At 39.2% G+C, this 15,743-nt stretch overlaps 1 protein-coding gene across 1 annotated transcript; it reads right to left on the bottom strand.

The window, feature by feature from the left end:
• Positions 1-12,824: 12,824 nt before the first annotated feature.
• On the bottom strand, positions 12,825-15,021 carry LOC131776906 (histamine H2 receptor). The gene is made up of 3 exons (XM_059093113.2): positions 14,564-15,021; positions 14,381-14,472; positions 12,825-14,271 (listed from the first exon to the last, which is right to left on the bottom strand). Exon 3 carries the CDS (start codon positions 14,233-14,235, stop codon positions 13,246-13,248), a length of 990 nt encoding a protein of 329 aa, XP_058949096.2. The 5' UTR covers positions 14,236-14,271; positions 14,381-14,472; positions 14,564-15,021; the 3' UTR covers positions 12,825-13,245.
• Between the last annotated feature and the right edge of the window lie 722 nt (positions 15,022-15,743).

Genomic DNA, 15,743 nt, shown 5'->3' with positions numbered 1-15,743 from the left:
GCTTAAAAAACTTGTCACCCAGGCCAGAGCAGAGAAGAATTTTATCTCATATGCAAATTCAAAAGAAGAACAAAAAGGTGTGGCAGCGGAGGAATTTCTCATAAGGAGCGATCGTCGGTGTATGCAACTATTTTACGCCTTTGAATGTAAATTACTTGAATTCCAACAACCTTTTTATAGACATGCGCAACTCAACCAAACTGATAATTTTTGAATTTTTAACGGTGGTTGACAACTTCATGACACTGAGACGATTCACTCGAAATCCTTCATGGTGCAATTACATTTGATGTCTGTCACTGCTTATCGAAGGCAGCTTAAACACGTTGTGCAGTTTTGAAAAGCCAAAAGGAGACTTCGACGAGTTGATCAAAGCTTTTACGGTAAAATGTAAGCGAACTGATCACACATTGGATGCTCACTTCACTGACATATCAACGGTTCACAACTTTGAACAGCCTTTGGCTGGTTTGAGTCATTGGTTAGAACGGTTGACACGAGAGGAAAAAGACTCATCAAAATACAGGACCTCCAGGTGACAACGTGGAAAAGAAATTATTACTTTTAAAAGGTAGCAGCATGATGAAATTTTACACCGGAGAAATAGCAAGCAAGCGTGAGAAATACGGCTTTAGAAGGGCACAAAGACAAGATACGATTTAAAATTTTTGTCGCAAAACAGGTATTAATTTTCTTAACGTTTCCTAGCTTTCGATATCATTAGAAACATCGCGTTTTTTACATTTAATTTTAAACAACATTATGTAGGTTTTATCTAGAAACTTAGTAGATGCATTTGAATGGCGAATCATCGTTTATCTTGTCTATCACCAATGTCATCATCATTTCGTGAAAATATATGTTCGCAATTGTGGTGGCTAAAAAGAAATTTCTAATTTACAGTTGGTACTTTCTTTCTTTTTGTAGTAGGTTATCAGAAGTGGGATATAGCCAGTTCTTTTTGGAACAGAGTCACTGAATCACTGTGCGGGACTACCAAAACAGACACTCCTTACATGGAAAGAATGCGACCGAGGTTAACGTTCTCGGTCATTCGCACAAGATGTGCTATTGATTTTAGTTTCGTCGTCGATTGTCAGAAGAAAAAGGAGGCAAGACAAAGATTAGAAATGAATGTACATCACAGGTTCTCCTGAAGAAAGCCAAACAGACTACCATGTAAGTTTTTTTTCTCTATGGAGAAGCTAACTTCAGAAACCGTGTAAATTTTATCTCTGTCATCAATAATCATACACACAAAAACACACAAAAAAAAGACGTTTTGAGGTTCCAAAGAGTAGCCTATTCAATCTTTATTTTTTCTTTAAATTTGCTAAATATTTTTCTCATAAGTCATGAAATATGGATACCTCTGAGGTTACAGAGGCGAGATTTTTATTTGTAATTAATTTTTCCTATTTAAGCTTATGGAGGATTGCACTTTTGTCAGCGGCTATCATTAAATACATTTACAGAACAAACATTTCTCCAGAAAACAGAAACGAAGAAAAATAAACGTCAAAACCCTTTTTCAGGTGACACAATACTGTGGGAAAAGAAAAAAAAAAAAAGCAAAATGTTTTGATGGAATTAATCGTAGTTGCACTTTATTGATCAAGTGAAGCAAAGTTTACACTGACATCAAGTTCATGTGATAGAGAAAATAGCTTGGAAGCTTTGATGAAAACATATTTCCACTCTTTATACAGTTCTTAGAAATAATGCATACAGTTTATCTCATGAAGCCTCCGTTCTCTTTCGAATGTTTAGCTTTCAATTATTTATGAGATAGAGAGCGTTTGTTTAAGAAACCTCTATTCTAAGAGAAAGTCAGTCAACACAAGTCATTTACTAAATGCACTCTTTATTTTTCAGCTCAAGGAGCGCGTTTCAGTAAAAGCCGTATCACTCTCAGGGGACAAGTTGGATCACAGAAAACAAATGGTAACATTTATAGGATAGTGAAAGAAAACACATTATAATTTGAGTCCCTACTGAGGATTCGAACCTCGAGCAGTCAGCCCATATAAGGCGATCCCAACTGGGGGAAGAGTTTCGTGCTCTCCACTCAGTGCTTGTTTATATTCGCGTCCCGAGGAGAGGTGCAGTGCAGATTGCCCATACTTCGGTCTCACCCTCTGGTACCTCGGCATAAGCTCGCATCGTTTTTGTTTTTATGTTTTTAATTTTTTCTTTCTTTTATTTTTGATGCGAGCAATAAGCCGTTAAATAGGTCTCAAACCCGGAGGCCAGACCCATTTCGGTTGTCGGCTGTAACCACCAGAGGACTGTGTCTGTACTCAAGCGGGGATTGCAGTTTCTTGGCTGTACAAAAAAAGATGAAGAAAAAAAGCAGGGTCAACAATCATAAGGATTCGAACCTTAGACCTTGAAACTTCGCCATCTGCTCTATCAGCTGTGCAGAGGAAGAAGAAATTTGGGTCGAGTGAAGAGATAGACTTTTGGTTAAATTGCGTGAGGATTCAAACCTCAGACTATATAATATCGGTATCAAATGCTCTACCAGCTGAGCTGAGGAAAACGTGTGAGTCAACCTTTCTATGAAATTACATGCTAATAGCGTGAAATGAAAAATGCTTGTCGACTATGATGAGGATTCCAACCTCAGATCTACCGATTTTGCTGTCAGATACTGTATATGCTGAAGTATGTAAGGCCTGTGCAGAAAAAGAAGATAGAAAAAGAAAAAGCTGGGTCTACAACGATAAGGATTCGAACCTTAGACCTTAAAACTTCGCCATCTGCTCTACCAGCTGGGCAGAAGAAGAAGAAATTTGTATCGAGTGAAGAGATAGACTTTTGGGTTAACTCGTGTGAGGATTCAAACCTCAGACTTTGTAATATCGGTATCAAATGCTCTACCAGCTGATCTAGGAAAAACTTGTGAGTCGAACTTTGTATGTAATTACATGCTAATAGCGTGAAATGAAAAGTACTGGTCGACTTTGATGAGGATTCCAACCTCAGATCTACCGATTTTGCTGTTAGATACTGAGGTGTGGACGTCTTGTATTCTGCGGCGTACACCTTTATTGATATCTGACGGGCTATACAGCAACTAAACTACTCTCTACATCTAGTTACAAGCTCGGCTTTTATAGGTACGGCTGAGGATCTAGAACGTTCTGTAAAATTGTAACAGATTCTATTTATATATTGCTTCAGGGATGACTCAGCATGACACAGCTACTTCTAGAACATTCTTGAAGGTCACCACATCCTCTCTTCTTTACAAAGACTGACGAACAGTTTGTTAAGGAAATGACGAGAAATCACATTGCCTATTGCAGTCTATTAAATTTCTCTAAGGTTATTTAAACAGAACGAAGTCTTTACACTTTGAGTTTGGCTTGACTTGTCGCTGTGATCTTCTTACGCCTTGTCGAATCGGTACTGGTTCTGATTTTGATTTATTTTTTTATCACTCAACTGCATTTGTCCTGTTTCATTGTTAACTCCAGGTAATTCTATGAACTTTAAATGTGGGGCACTTGGAAAGGCTGCATCTGACTGTGTGGGTGGGCCCACAGGAGATTCTAAAGAAGGGTCTGTAACAACGACTTTGGGCGTTGTAATTTCTCTAGTTTTCCTGATGTGACACCGATTCCTCCTGTACTCACGGCCATTGGCCTTCACTATGTAGGATCTGTCAGATTCTCTTCTGACCACACGGCCTTGTGTCCACAGGGACGACGACTGAGGCCTGATCTTGGCGCGAATACTATCTCCTACAACAAGAAGGGGTAAAGGCCTTGCTCCCTTATCATGATACCTCTTGTTCTGTTGCTTCTTCTTGACTGAAGCTCGTATGATGCCTAAGGTTGGTATCACATAGGGTTCAAGTAACTCTGATTTCAGTGGTATAACTGTTATTGTTCTTCTGGAGTTCAGTTTCTCATTTGGTGATGCCACTCATCAGGTGTATTCCTTTGTTCCAAAATAGCCATCCAGTGGTCGTGACTCATCTTGAGTATCCTCTTAGCTTGTTTGACTGCAGCTTCCGCTGTACCGTTTCCTTTTGGATGGTGTGGTGAAGAGGTATAGTGATGAAAGTTCCATCTCTCTAAAAACTCCTTAAATTCCTTGCTAGCATATTGAGGACCATTGTCTGATATTACCACTTCAGAGACTCCCTGCCGGGCGAAAATCTTCTTCATCTGTAAGATTGTGGACTCAGCATCAGTATCATTCAGTTGCTCTAAGTCCCAGTATTTTGTGAGATTATCCACAACTACCAAGTAGACGTCCTTCTTCACATTGAAAAGATCAGTACTGACTATTTGCCATCTTCTCTTTGAAATAGGCTGGCTCTGCATGGTTTCTCCAGGTTGATCTGGCTTAGCTTCCTGACATACGGAACAGTTATCGCAGAGATATTTTATATCATGATGAATCGATGGCCAGTACAATGTATCTCTTGCGATCTCATGCACCCTTCTGCTCCTAGGTGAGCGGAGTGTGTTTTTTCTAAAATCTGTAGGCGCATAGCCGTGGGAATGAGCACTCTCGTTCCTCTGTGGATTATTGCATCCTGAACTGCTAGTTCATCTCTTTACGGCCAATAGTCTCGGACAATGGGCGGTACTTGTGTCTTGTTCTCAGGCCATCCATTAGCAAAAATTTCAGCTAAAGTCGTGAGATTTCCATCTTTTGAGGTTGCTGTTGCTACTTTCTGAAGGGTTGTATCTGTCATGTTATGAAATATATTTGGATCTGTTCCTTCTATCTCTTTCATGAGAAGTTCTTCTGCGTGAATTGTAAAGACTTCATAATCATCTATTTCCTTCTTTTGCGTTCGGCCGTTTGGGAGGGCAGATCTTGACAGAGGATCACTTATGTACATCTTAGTTCCCTTTTTTTTTAACACAATATTCAGGCGGTACTTTTGCAGTCGTAGCATCATGCATTGTAACCTCTTGGGCGTGCTGTTGATACTTTTGGCAAGTATGGTTTCTAGAGGCTTATGATCTGTGACTGCTGTAATATTTTCTCTTCCATGGAGGTGGTGGTCAAATCGTGTGCAACCAAACACCAATGCGAGGCATTCCTTCTCGATCTGAGAGTAACGTCTCTCAGTTTCAGTCATAGCACGACTAGCAAATGTCACTGGTCTGCCGGCTTGAAGTAGGACAGCTCCTAGTCCATAGTCACTTGCATCTGTAACGGAGTAGTGGCGGTTCTGGAATCAGCTGAGTCAACTTTTTAAAGGCATCTTTGTGAACTTTCGACCAAATGAATTGGTTTTGCTCCTTGGTTAGGTTTCTGAGAGGTTCAGATACGTCAGACAGCTGAGGTAAAAATTTGCCCAGATAATTGATCATTCCAAGTGGTCTTCTCACTTCAGTCCTACTACGTGGTTTCGGCATCTGAGTGATGGCTTCAAATTTGGCTGGGTCAGGTAAATACCCTCAGAAGTCAAGATATGACCACAGTACTTCAATTTCTGTTGTTTGAAGACGAACTTGTCCTTCTTCAGTTTGAAGTTTCGCTCCCCGCATCTCTGTAGCAACGCAATCGGATTTCTATCATGGTCTACCAAGTCTTCTTGGGTGTTTCCTGCTTCAGTTACTAACAGGTCATCAGCTATGGCAGTTACTCCTTCCAGGCCCTCAATGATTTCATTTACGTCTCTGAAATTCTTCTGGTACACTACATATGCCGAAGGGCATCCTAAACCACTTGTATCAAAAGGAGTGTAAAATGTCGTTAATTTGCTAGAGTCCTCATCTAGCTACACTTGCAGAAATCCATCTTTAGCGTCCAGGACTGTGAAAACTTGCGCCTTAGCAAGTCTGGAGGTCACATTATCAATGGTTGGAAGGCAGAGCTTTGGTATTTTGACATGCTTGTTCAATTCTCTGGGATCCAGGCAAACACGTACTTGGTCATTGCGCTTCTTCACATATACTGCGCTGCTCACCCAGTCTGTTGGTTCATCAACTTTCGCTATGTGGCCTTTCTGCTCCATTTCATGAATTTTCTGCTTGAGATCGTCTCTCAGTGCGACGGGTACGGTTCTAGGAGCATCTTGTTTCGGTACTGCTCCTTCTGTCAGTTCAATCTTGCAATTTCCAATGTACCCTAGCCCAGTGAATATATCGTTGTGTTCTCGTAAAATAGCATCCTTGGTCAACCCTTTCACGTCAGAAACTGAGTTGACGAGTAATTCTCTTTTAGTAGACAGGAGTTCTAACTCCTCACATGCTTTTCCTGATAACAGTGAACTTGGAGCGTCATCAGTCACTAAGAATTTTGCTCTGGTTATTTTTCCACCTATCTGTATGTCAAGGTAGAATTCGCCTTTGGGAAACACACGTTCTCCATGGTACGCTTTCAAAATGGCACAAATTTTCTTCAAGTCTGGTCGGTTTTGAATCTTTATAAAATCTTGCATTCTTAAGCAATTAGCCTCTGATCCGCTATCAATCTGCATAGCTACCTCAATCCAATTACTTGTCTGTCCACTTCTTAGCTGAGGCTGAATCATGTATTTAGAACGGCTGCTGTCAATGACTGAATACATACAGTAAACTTCATCATCAGTGATTGCTGGCTCGGCCTCTTCAATTCGATGAATACTCCTCGTAGGTTTCTTGGAAATGCTCTTCACAGGTTTCTGTGTTTTCCTTTGAGATTCTTGATCTCGACTTCTGCACATCTTAGCAAAATGGTTCTTCATGTTACACTTGCTGCATTTTTCCATAAGCCCGATACTGGCGCAAGTTGTGGTTCGTTTCACAAAATTTACATTGTTCACCGTTTCTACTCGTCGTGTAAAATCTGGTTTCTTTCCTTTGTACTTGACAGCGTGTACTGAAGTTTCTATTTCTCTATCAATCTTTTCCAGTTGATCGCTGGCTGTTTCTGCAGCTCTAATTATGTCTAAGGTTGTATTGAGAGTAAGAGCCTTCTCACGGAGTAGTCGTTTTCTGACTTCATGGCTTTTGATTACCATGACCAGTCTGTCCCGAATCAGTTCGTCACACAGAGCGCCCTAAGCACAGGTTGACGCTAGCTTTCGAAGTCTGCTCAGGTATTGATCGATGTTTTCGTTTTCTTGGTTGGCATTGTTGAACAGGTAACGCTCAAAAATAATATTCCTCTGTGGTTCAAAATGCTGCGTCAGGGCCTGCAAGAAACTATCAGGATCTGTGCGATCAGTTACAGGCAGATTTTTAGCTATTTGGTAAGTTTCTCTTCCAAGAACTATCTTAATAGTTTCCAAAAGGACTGGTTTGGGTCTCTTATCAAGTTCAGTTGCTATCTTATAGCTCTCCCAACTCTCTCTTGAGACTCATTGGAGGTGGCGTTGGTAACTGACTGTATATCATCATCTGTGTAGGTGGCACAATAGGTTGTGCTAGAGGTGCTTCTGGAGGATTCTTTTGCACCGGAGGGTCCTCTTGATCGTCCATCCTGTTAATTCTTTTGTTGTCCTCGTGAGACGTTCGCTAAATGTATGCTAGGCTCTGGCCTTTCCCAGAAATGCAGTTTCCTCAATCTGTGAACCTCGAAATTCACTTCAAATTTCACAAGTGGCAGTGCTAAGGCTTCCGGTCTGTCCAATAACACCGCTGGATTCTTTTAGCGCCCGTGATTAATTCTTCTGTCTTCGCTTGGATCGACGAAATTTATCTTCAATTTTGTAATCCCACTTCTGACACCATGAAGTGTGGACGTCTTGTATTTTGCAGCATACACCTTTATTGATATCTGACGGGCTATACCAGCAAGTAAACTACTCTCTACATCTAGTTACAAGCTCGGCTTTTATAAGTACGGTTGAGGATCTAGAACGTTCTGTAACATTACAACAGATTCTATTTATATCTTGATTCAGGGATGACTCAGCATGACACAGCTACTTCTAAAACATTCTTGAAGGTCACACTACAGATACTGTATATGCTGAAGTATATAAAGCTGAAGAAAAAGAAGATAGAAAAAGAAAAAGCTGGGTCAACAATGCTAAGGATTCGAACCTTAGACCTTGAAACTTCGCCATCAGCCTTACCAGCTGCACAGGGGACGAATAAATGTGGGTCGATATCAGTTCGTGATGATTCAAACCTCATTTTACACAACATCACTACAAAATGGTCTTCCAACACGTTAGAAAGACAAATTTCTCTCGTGAAGATTCAAACCTCAGATTTTGCAATATCGATATTAAATGCTCTACCTGCTGAGCTGAGAAAAAAATGTGGGTCGACCTTTGTAAGAATTTGCAAGTTAACAGTGTGAAATGAAAAGTTCTGGTCGATTTTTCATAAGGATTCTAACCTCAGATCCACCGATTTTGCTGTCAAAAAACATTCATGCTGAAGTTAATAAAAGCTGTGCACAAATAGAGGAAGAAAAAAAGAAAGGTGGGTCAACAATCATAAGGATTCGAACCTTAGACCTTGAAACTTCGCCATCTGCCTTACCGGCTGGGCAGAGGAAGAAGAAATCTGGGTCGACCTCAGTTCGTGAGGATTCAAACCTCACTGAATTCAACATCTCTACAAAATGTTTTTACAGCTGAGTGAAAGGACGAACTTTTGAGTTAACATACGTGAGGATTCAAACCTCAGACTTTGCAAGATCGGTATCAAATGCTCTGCCAGCTGAGCTGAGAGAAAACTGCGGGTCGACCTTTGTATGAAATTACATGTTAACAGTGCGAGATTATAATTTCTGGTCGACATCTGTGAGGATTTTAACCTCAGATCTACCGATTATGCTATCAGATACTCAACCTGCTTAATTATACAAAACTAATTCAGTGATTGTTCTTAGCTCACACTGATATAAGCACTGTATTTTGTCTGTTATTCGAGTGTGTGATCAACAGGTTATACAGAAGCAGTCATTGTTTGGCTGGAATCAACTGCCTGATCAATTGAAGTCAGAGATCTACTGGACCAAGCCACAGGGTCTTACACGTAATGAGAGTTGCTCAGCTGTTCAGGTATGAGATCAGAGATATCGAAAATTTATATAGTATTACTGAGCTTTTTAAGTCATTAAATGCGTTATCTTTAAGTAAATATATAAAGCGTGACTGAAATTATGAATTCAACGTGGTGGAGAACTGCAAGTATATTGCAGCCACAATCATGATATGCATTACCAAATAACTAATATAAAATAAAATTTTCTGTTTCATTACAGCTGGTATAAGTATCTTAAAAGTAAACTAAGGAAAAAGATCTAAACTTCAAAGAAAAGTTGGCACACCATTCAAACCTTGTCTGACGATTGCAAACTTCTTCGAACTTCTTGAAGCTAGGTGAAGGTGTTGGGAAGTTGTTTCCTCCAGTATTAGGTGGTTATCAACAGTGAACCAGGTTAAAAGTTACGGTGTTGGGGCATCGAGTGTTTGTCAACAAGGAAGCAGTTTAAAAGTTTTGATGTCAATGCATCATGTGCTGTCATTAACGAAGCAGTATAAAAGTTGTGTTGTCAATGCATCATGTGTTTGTCGACGAGGAAGCCGTTTAGGAGTTGTGGTGTCAATGCATCACGCGTTCGTCAGCAAGGAAGCAGTTTAAGAGTTGAAATGTCAATGCATGCATCATGCGTTCGTTGACAAGGAAGCAGTTTGAGAGTTGTGTTGCCAATGCATCATGTGTTCGTTAACAAGGAAGCAGTTAAAGAGTTTTGATGCCATTGCATCATGTGTTCGTCGACAAGGGAGCAGTTTAAGAGTTGTGGTGTCGATGCATCATGTGTTTTTTGACAGGGGAGCAGTTTAAAAGTTTTGGTGTCAATTTATCATGTGTTGGGCAACAAGGAAGCAGTTTAAAAGTTATTGTGTCGATGCATCGTGTTTTTGGCAACAAGGCAACAGTTTCAAAGTTATGGTGTCAATGCTTCAAGTATTTGTCGACAGTGAAGCAGTTTAAAAGTTGTGGTGTCGATGCATCACGTGTTTTTCTGTTTTTCGACAGGGAAGCATTTTAGAAGCCGTGGTGTCAATGCATCATGTGTTTGACGACAAGGAAGCAGTTTAAAAGTTTTGGTGTCAATGCATCATGTGTTTGTCGACAGGGAAGCAGTTTAAAAGTTGTGGTGTCAATGCATCATGGTTTCGTCCACAGGGAAGCAGTTTAAAAGTTGTGGTGTCAATGCATCATGTATTTTCGACAAGGAAGTATTTAAAAAGTTGTGGTGTCAATGCATCATGTTTTTGTTAACAAGAAAGCAGTTTAAAAGTTATGGTGTCAATGCATCATGTGTTTTACGACAGGGAAGCATTTTAAAAGCTGTGGTGTCAATGTATCATATGTTTGGCAACAGGGAAGCATTTTAAAAGTTGTGTTATCAATACATCATGATTTTGGCAACAAGGAAGCAGTTTTAAAATTTGTGGTGTCAACGCTTTAAGTATATGTTGACAAGGAAGCAGTTTAAGAGTTGTGGTGTCAATGCATCATGTGTTTTACAACAGGGAAGCATTTTAAAAGCTTTAGTGTCAATGCATCATATGTTTGGCAACAAGGAAGCATTTTTAAAGTTATGTTGTCGATGCATCATGTTTTTGGCAACAAGGAAGCAGTTTAAAAGTTGTGGTGTCAATGCTTTGAGTGTTGGTCGACAAGGAAACAGTTCAAGAATTTTGGTGTCAATGCACCATGTGTTTGTCGATAGGGAAGCATTTTAAAGGCTGTGATGTCAATGCATTGTGTTTTCGACAACAAGGAAGCAGTTTAAAAGCTGTAGTGTAAACGGATCGCGTGTTTGGCAACAAGGAAGCAGTTTAAAATTTCTGGTGTCTATTCATCTTGCTGTTATCAGCAAATAAGCAGTTTAATCGTTGCAGTTTTGTGTATGATCTGATAATCAAGAAGGAAGCAGTCTCTAAAGCCTCAGTGTTTTAATATGTATTATTTACATAGTAAAATTGTAAGTAATAAAATATGTAAATTTGCCTAGAAAAATAAAGGAAAAATAAATCAATCTTTAACTTATAAATAAAAAAGTAGTAAATAAATCAAACATGCAAAAAAACATAAAAAAACTCAACCTTGATCCACCCCCTGTAATACTTCCCATGAGTACCTGCCTCTTATAAATTTACTTTATTGACTTTATTTTGAGTTTCAAGTTCTCATGATGCTTTAAGCAGTAGATGCTTCGACGGAATAATGAAAAAATTTATTATTGGTTTGTTTTATCAGCTCACAAATCGATACCGCAACAGTAATTCTGATCTCTTGTTTTAAAATCTATATCTCAGACATTCTCTTTCGGTGTTCGGAGTTTTATTTCCGATTATCAACGTTTCATTTTTCCGACTTTCAGCTTCGGACTCTTACATTGTTCTCCGACATTCGATTTCGGAGTCCCGACCATTAATATATATAATTTTCTGACTTCCGGCTTCATAATTTCGACTTCAACTTATCTGCATTGTAATCTCTGACTGAGAACTTTCGAATTCCGTATTTTTGCTACATGTAGACAGTCGACTCTAATGCTCGATCTTTTTTTCCGATTTCGACTCTGAAGTGCCATTTTTAACGTCCGCTAAGTTCGAATGTCTAACTTTCTTATTATAGTTTATAGAGTCAGGAATATAAAATAAAAACATGAGGGCATTCCAGTCATTAAATAAGAGAGAACAGCACTAAGATTTGACTTGGATTTAACCCTTAAACTAATAGTTATTATAACTTCTAATTTCTCCTCACAGCACTACCCTTGAATTAAAAATTTAAGGCAAGAGAATAAAAGAAATGATCTACAAGTTAAAGAGCTATATTGAAATATTTTGTTAGTCGGTACCATATGGGATGCACTGCGAACACTATATAGAATATGCAGTGATGTTGGGATGTCAAGAGTTAAATAAATAAGCCAACAGTTCGTAAACAGCATAGGAAAAACAGAGTTTTGAGGGTTTTTTCTTCTTTCTTTTTTTTAAAGAATAATAAAATAACACTATGTTAGCGTATCGAGTGGTTGGTTGTTCGTCCTAAAAAGCATAGTATTAGGATATGTATCTCGCACCATCAGATCTCTCTTGCCTATCATGTCATGGAATTAGGGAGGGTGCCGCAAAATATTGCAACGGAAGCAACTAAACATTGACACACTAGGAATTGACAAACAACTGTTAAAATAAAGGCCTCGTCGCTATAATCTTTGGGGGCTGGAAAGTTCGGCAGGAAAAGTTTAACCATTTAGAGGTTAAAAATTCTTTTGTGTAACCCTCACTTACAAATCACACGCCGTCAAAAAAGCTTAACTTGTGCGTTTGTTTTGGAAGGGCTAGTTTTGAGATTAGACTTGTGCAAAGCATTTGCATAAATCAGATTGATCGATATTCTTGCTTCCGCCTCGTGTTTGCTCTTTTGTCGAAGGTTGAAAAGATCAGAAGCTGTATTTTCTTTTGCTTCTACTACCATTTCAAAAGTCCGTTTCTTTGCTTTCAAGGGAAAACGATCAATGAAATAATCTAAGATTCAATTTTCACAGCAGTTGCCGTGACATTGAAAATTACTTCACCATGGCCTCTCGCCCGTGCGTAGAAGAATCAAGTAAATGTGGGTGAAAGAGAAAACTTTGATACTTAGTATTGAAGAAAAATACTAAATTTGCCTAAAGCAACCCTTGAACGTGTAGCAACAAAAGCCAAAACATAACTTGGCAGCTTCAATACTCAATCGGAACATCGAGCGCTCGCTCGGCGGAAAATACGCCTGCCACTCGGGCTAATACGCTTTTCAGGCTGAGATAGAAGTTATTTGATTTCTGGAGCACAAATCTATAGATAAACAGATTCAAGAACCTTTTGAAGTGAAACATAGGCCAATTTTATTTGTCAGTTTTTTTGCTGAGTTTTGATACGTTTAAAGTCAAGTGATCTATTTCAATAATATATACACGCGGCACATCACTCGTCTCACAACTAGCGTATATATTTAAGTTTCCTGTTGGACGTAGATGACAAAAACATACGAGTTGTTGTGAACGATTTCATTCTTAATGCAAGTCCACGTTATATTAGAATTCATAAACAAATACAAACCAACCCTGTCGCCCCCGTATTAATTTGTTATTTTAATTCTTTAACTCCAATATCGGGACTTCTGATCCGTCTTCCCTTTTAAACGTCTAATTTCGTTGAAAGTAGCTTGGAGATTTTATGTTAAACTAAGACGCCCTTCGCATTAATATATTTGTCTATTATCAGTACCATTTGGTTGGATAATGCATTGACACTATACGAAGGAGTTACGTAAACACTATATAACGATTACCTCTTACAGTTAGAAAAACGAGAACTGAATCACAAAGAGGTGAGTCGACCTGGTTTGAACTGTTCGAATTTCGGCAAAATGCGATCTTCATAATACCTTGTCTTAATTCTGGCAGTCGCATGGCGTAGATTATAGGATTTATCAGCGAGTTGGCGAGGTATAACACCAATACACCGCTGTACATGTGAAAGGCTAGTCGTTGGTTGAGCTTTTTAAGTAACTGGGGATTAAAACTGTTTAGGCTTCGCCCAATTATCAATGGAAACCAAGTCAGTATGGAGGCAAGAGTCACCATAAATAACGTACTCGTTAATTTCCTTTCCCTCACACTTGCTGCACCCTGATTTGGCAAACGATAACCAAAACGTACTTTGTTAAAAATCGAGATGTAAGAAACGGAAATTACAAAAAGAAGAACAGAAAAAAACGAAAAATACATTGTGTGGCGGCCTTTAGTGCCTATGTCTTTTCCCACCAGAGCAGCAGTCGCCGACATCAACCAAGTTACGGTAACTATAACTCCATAGACCCATTTCTTAACGGCATGATACTTGAAAGGAAAAAACGTTGCATGTGCCCGCTCTAATGAAATAACAGCGAGATTCAAAAGCGATAAATAAGGGAGAGACTGCCCCAATGCTATCGTTAGATAAGAGTACTTCTCAGACCAGACTGCCCTCTCCCACAGGTTACAAGTAGCCCCAACCCGTTGAATAAACGTAGGACCTGCCACTGCCCCTACTAGGAGATCGACGATCGCCAGGTGGATGATCAGGCATGTACCCCTGCGCTGCAGGTGGTGCTTCTTCAAGAGTACAGCAGTACTAACGGTATTTAGGATGACTATAGCCAAGCATTCCGTGATGAGCAGGACGAGCCACGGAATACACTCGGATGGGAGATACGACATCCATTTCTCGTCGCTTGTGTTATTACGAGTACTTTCTACGGTGCTGTTAGCCATTGTGTTCTTGTCTGTGTTGGTAACCCACTGCGTGAACTAGATAAGGGAGGAGGACAAAAATAAATAATTAAGAAAGAGAGTTACTTATTCAAGTGTTGTGAGTTGAACAAAATAATTTGAAATGTTTCTGTGTTATATTACGTACCTTTAGGTAACAGAATATCCAACTGGTTGAACAGAATCAAACAATTCAGCTAGCAAAGTATAGCGGAAAAAGCTAAATGACAGTCGGTCAACCTGCCAATAATGACTCAATTCGTTAAGTGTATTGAAATTATAAGATCGCACAAAGCCAAGTCAACTCGTCGTTAACACAATTTCTTCTTACCTCTCTCGGGAGAGCATGAAAATCAGCTCTCAGTATTTAAATTCCTTTGTATACAAAAGCAACCCGATCATAATGTATGCTTGAGAAAAGACACGACACTTTGTTGACGCAGACGGTCAAGAAGGCTGAATATCCTTTCAGGTCTTTTAATAACAACTCTCAATAGGTCAGAAATCTAACCACAATCCACAAGTAGTTACAAGAAGTCATCCGCCAAATGTTGGTTTATCAACCGGCCGGTGCTGTTTCCTGTGTGTGCCACATCTTATCATCATTGGACAATTTCGCTTGCATTAGGTGGCCTCCGTCTTTCCCAAATTCACCTTCAATAATTTGTTAAGTTCATTTGTTTGCAGGAATAGAAATGTGATAGACTTAACTTCCAATGCTTAACTTTCAAACGATGCTCCCATGCAAATCAAGGTCATTACTCACGTAAGTTTAAGAAAATGCAGGTACGTGAAGACACAGGGCGAATATAAGGCATGATATATTAATTTCAGCTCTTTATATCGCCATTATTATTTCCAGATACAACATATCAGGGAAAGTGACACAAGGGTGTCATCAAAAGCTATTATCGATAAATATGCAATTCGTTAATACTCGTTGAGTAATCAAGTAGTGACCGATTACGAAATATTTTGTCAATGCATTCAATCCTCTTTGAAATCCCCTTCTTTTACAAAAAGCAGAAGAACAGATAGTTAGGTGAGTTGGAATCTTTATCCATTTAACAATAAAGAATCCCCCAATATGAAATTTGATTACAAATTTTTGTGTTGCACTTTGGACATAAATATCAGTTATGTAACTCAAAGATTTATTTTCATCTCCAAATTTCATCCCAGACGTGACTTATCCAAGGTCGGTAACATCAGAGGGTTAAACTTATGGATAATGTATGAAAAGTCAATATTAAGAAAAATATGAACAGATTTTTGTCCGCGGAGATTAATTATCATTTGTTCCGAGAGGTGAACTGTCCTCCAAGAGCGAAGTTCGAGCAAAAAGTGTAAGCTTCGAGGAACATATCATTCTCAAGGAAAAGTACACGAGTATAGGAAAGTTTTGCGCCAACTGGAGGTTATTGTGCTTATTATCCTTTCAATATTTTGCACGGGCGTGAAACAATTTTTACGAACAGTTTATCGTGGATTTGCTGCGTGAGATGTTTCAG

This window comes from Pocillopora verrucosa, chromosome 3 (assembly GCF_036669915.1).
Source record: "Pocillopora verrucosa isolate sample1 chromosome 3, ASM3666991v2, whole genome shotgun sequence".
Lineage (NCBI taxonomy): Eukaryota > Metazoa > Cnidaria > Anthozoa > Scleractinia > Pocilloporidae > Pocillopora > Pocillopora verrucosa.
Note: the sequence above shows the minus strand (reverse complement) of the source record. Positions and strands in the feature narration are given on the sequence as shown.

Bases quoted from the DNA above. Each gene is read 5' to 3' on its own strand.
- LOC131776906 (XM_059093113.2), bottom strand. From the start codon at position 14,235: ATGGCTAACAGCACCGTAGAAAGTACTCGTAATAACACAAGCGACGAG.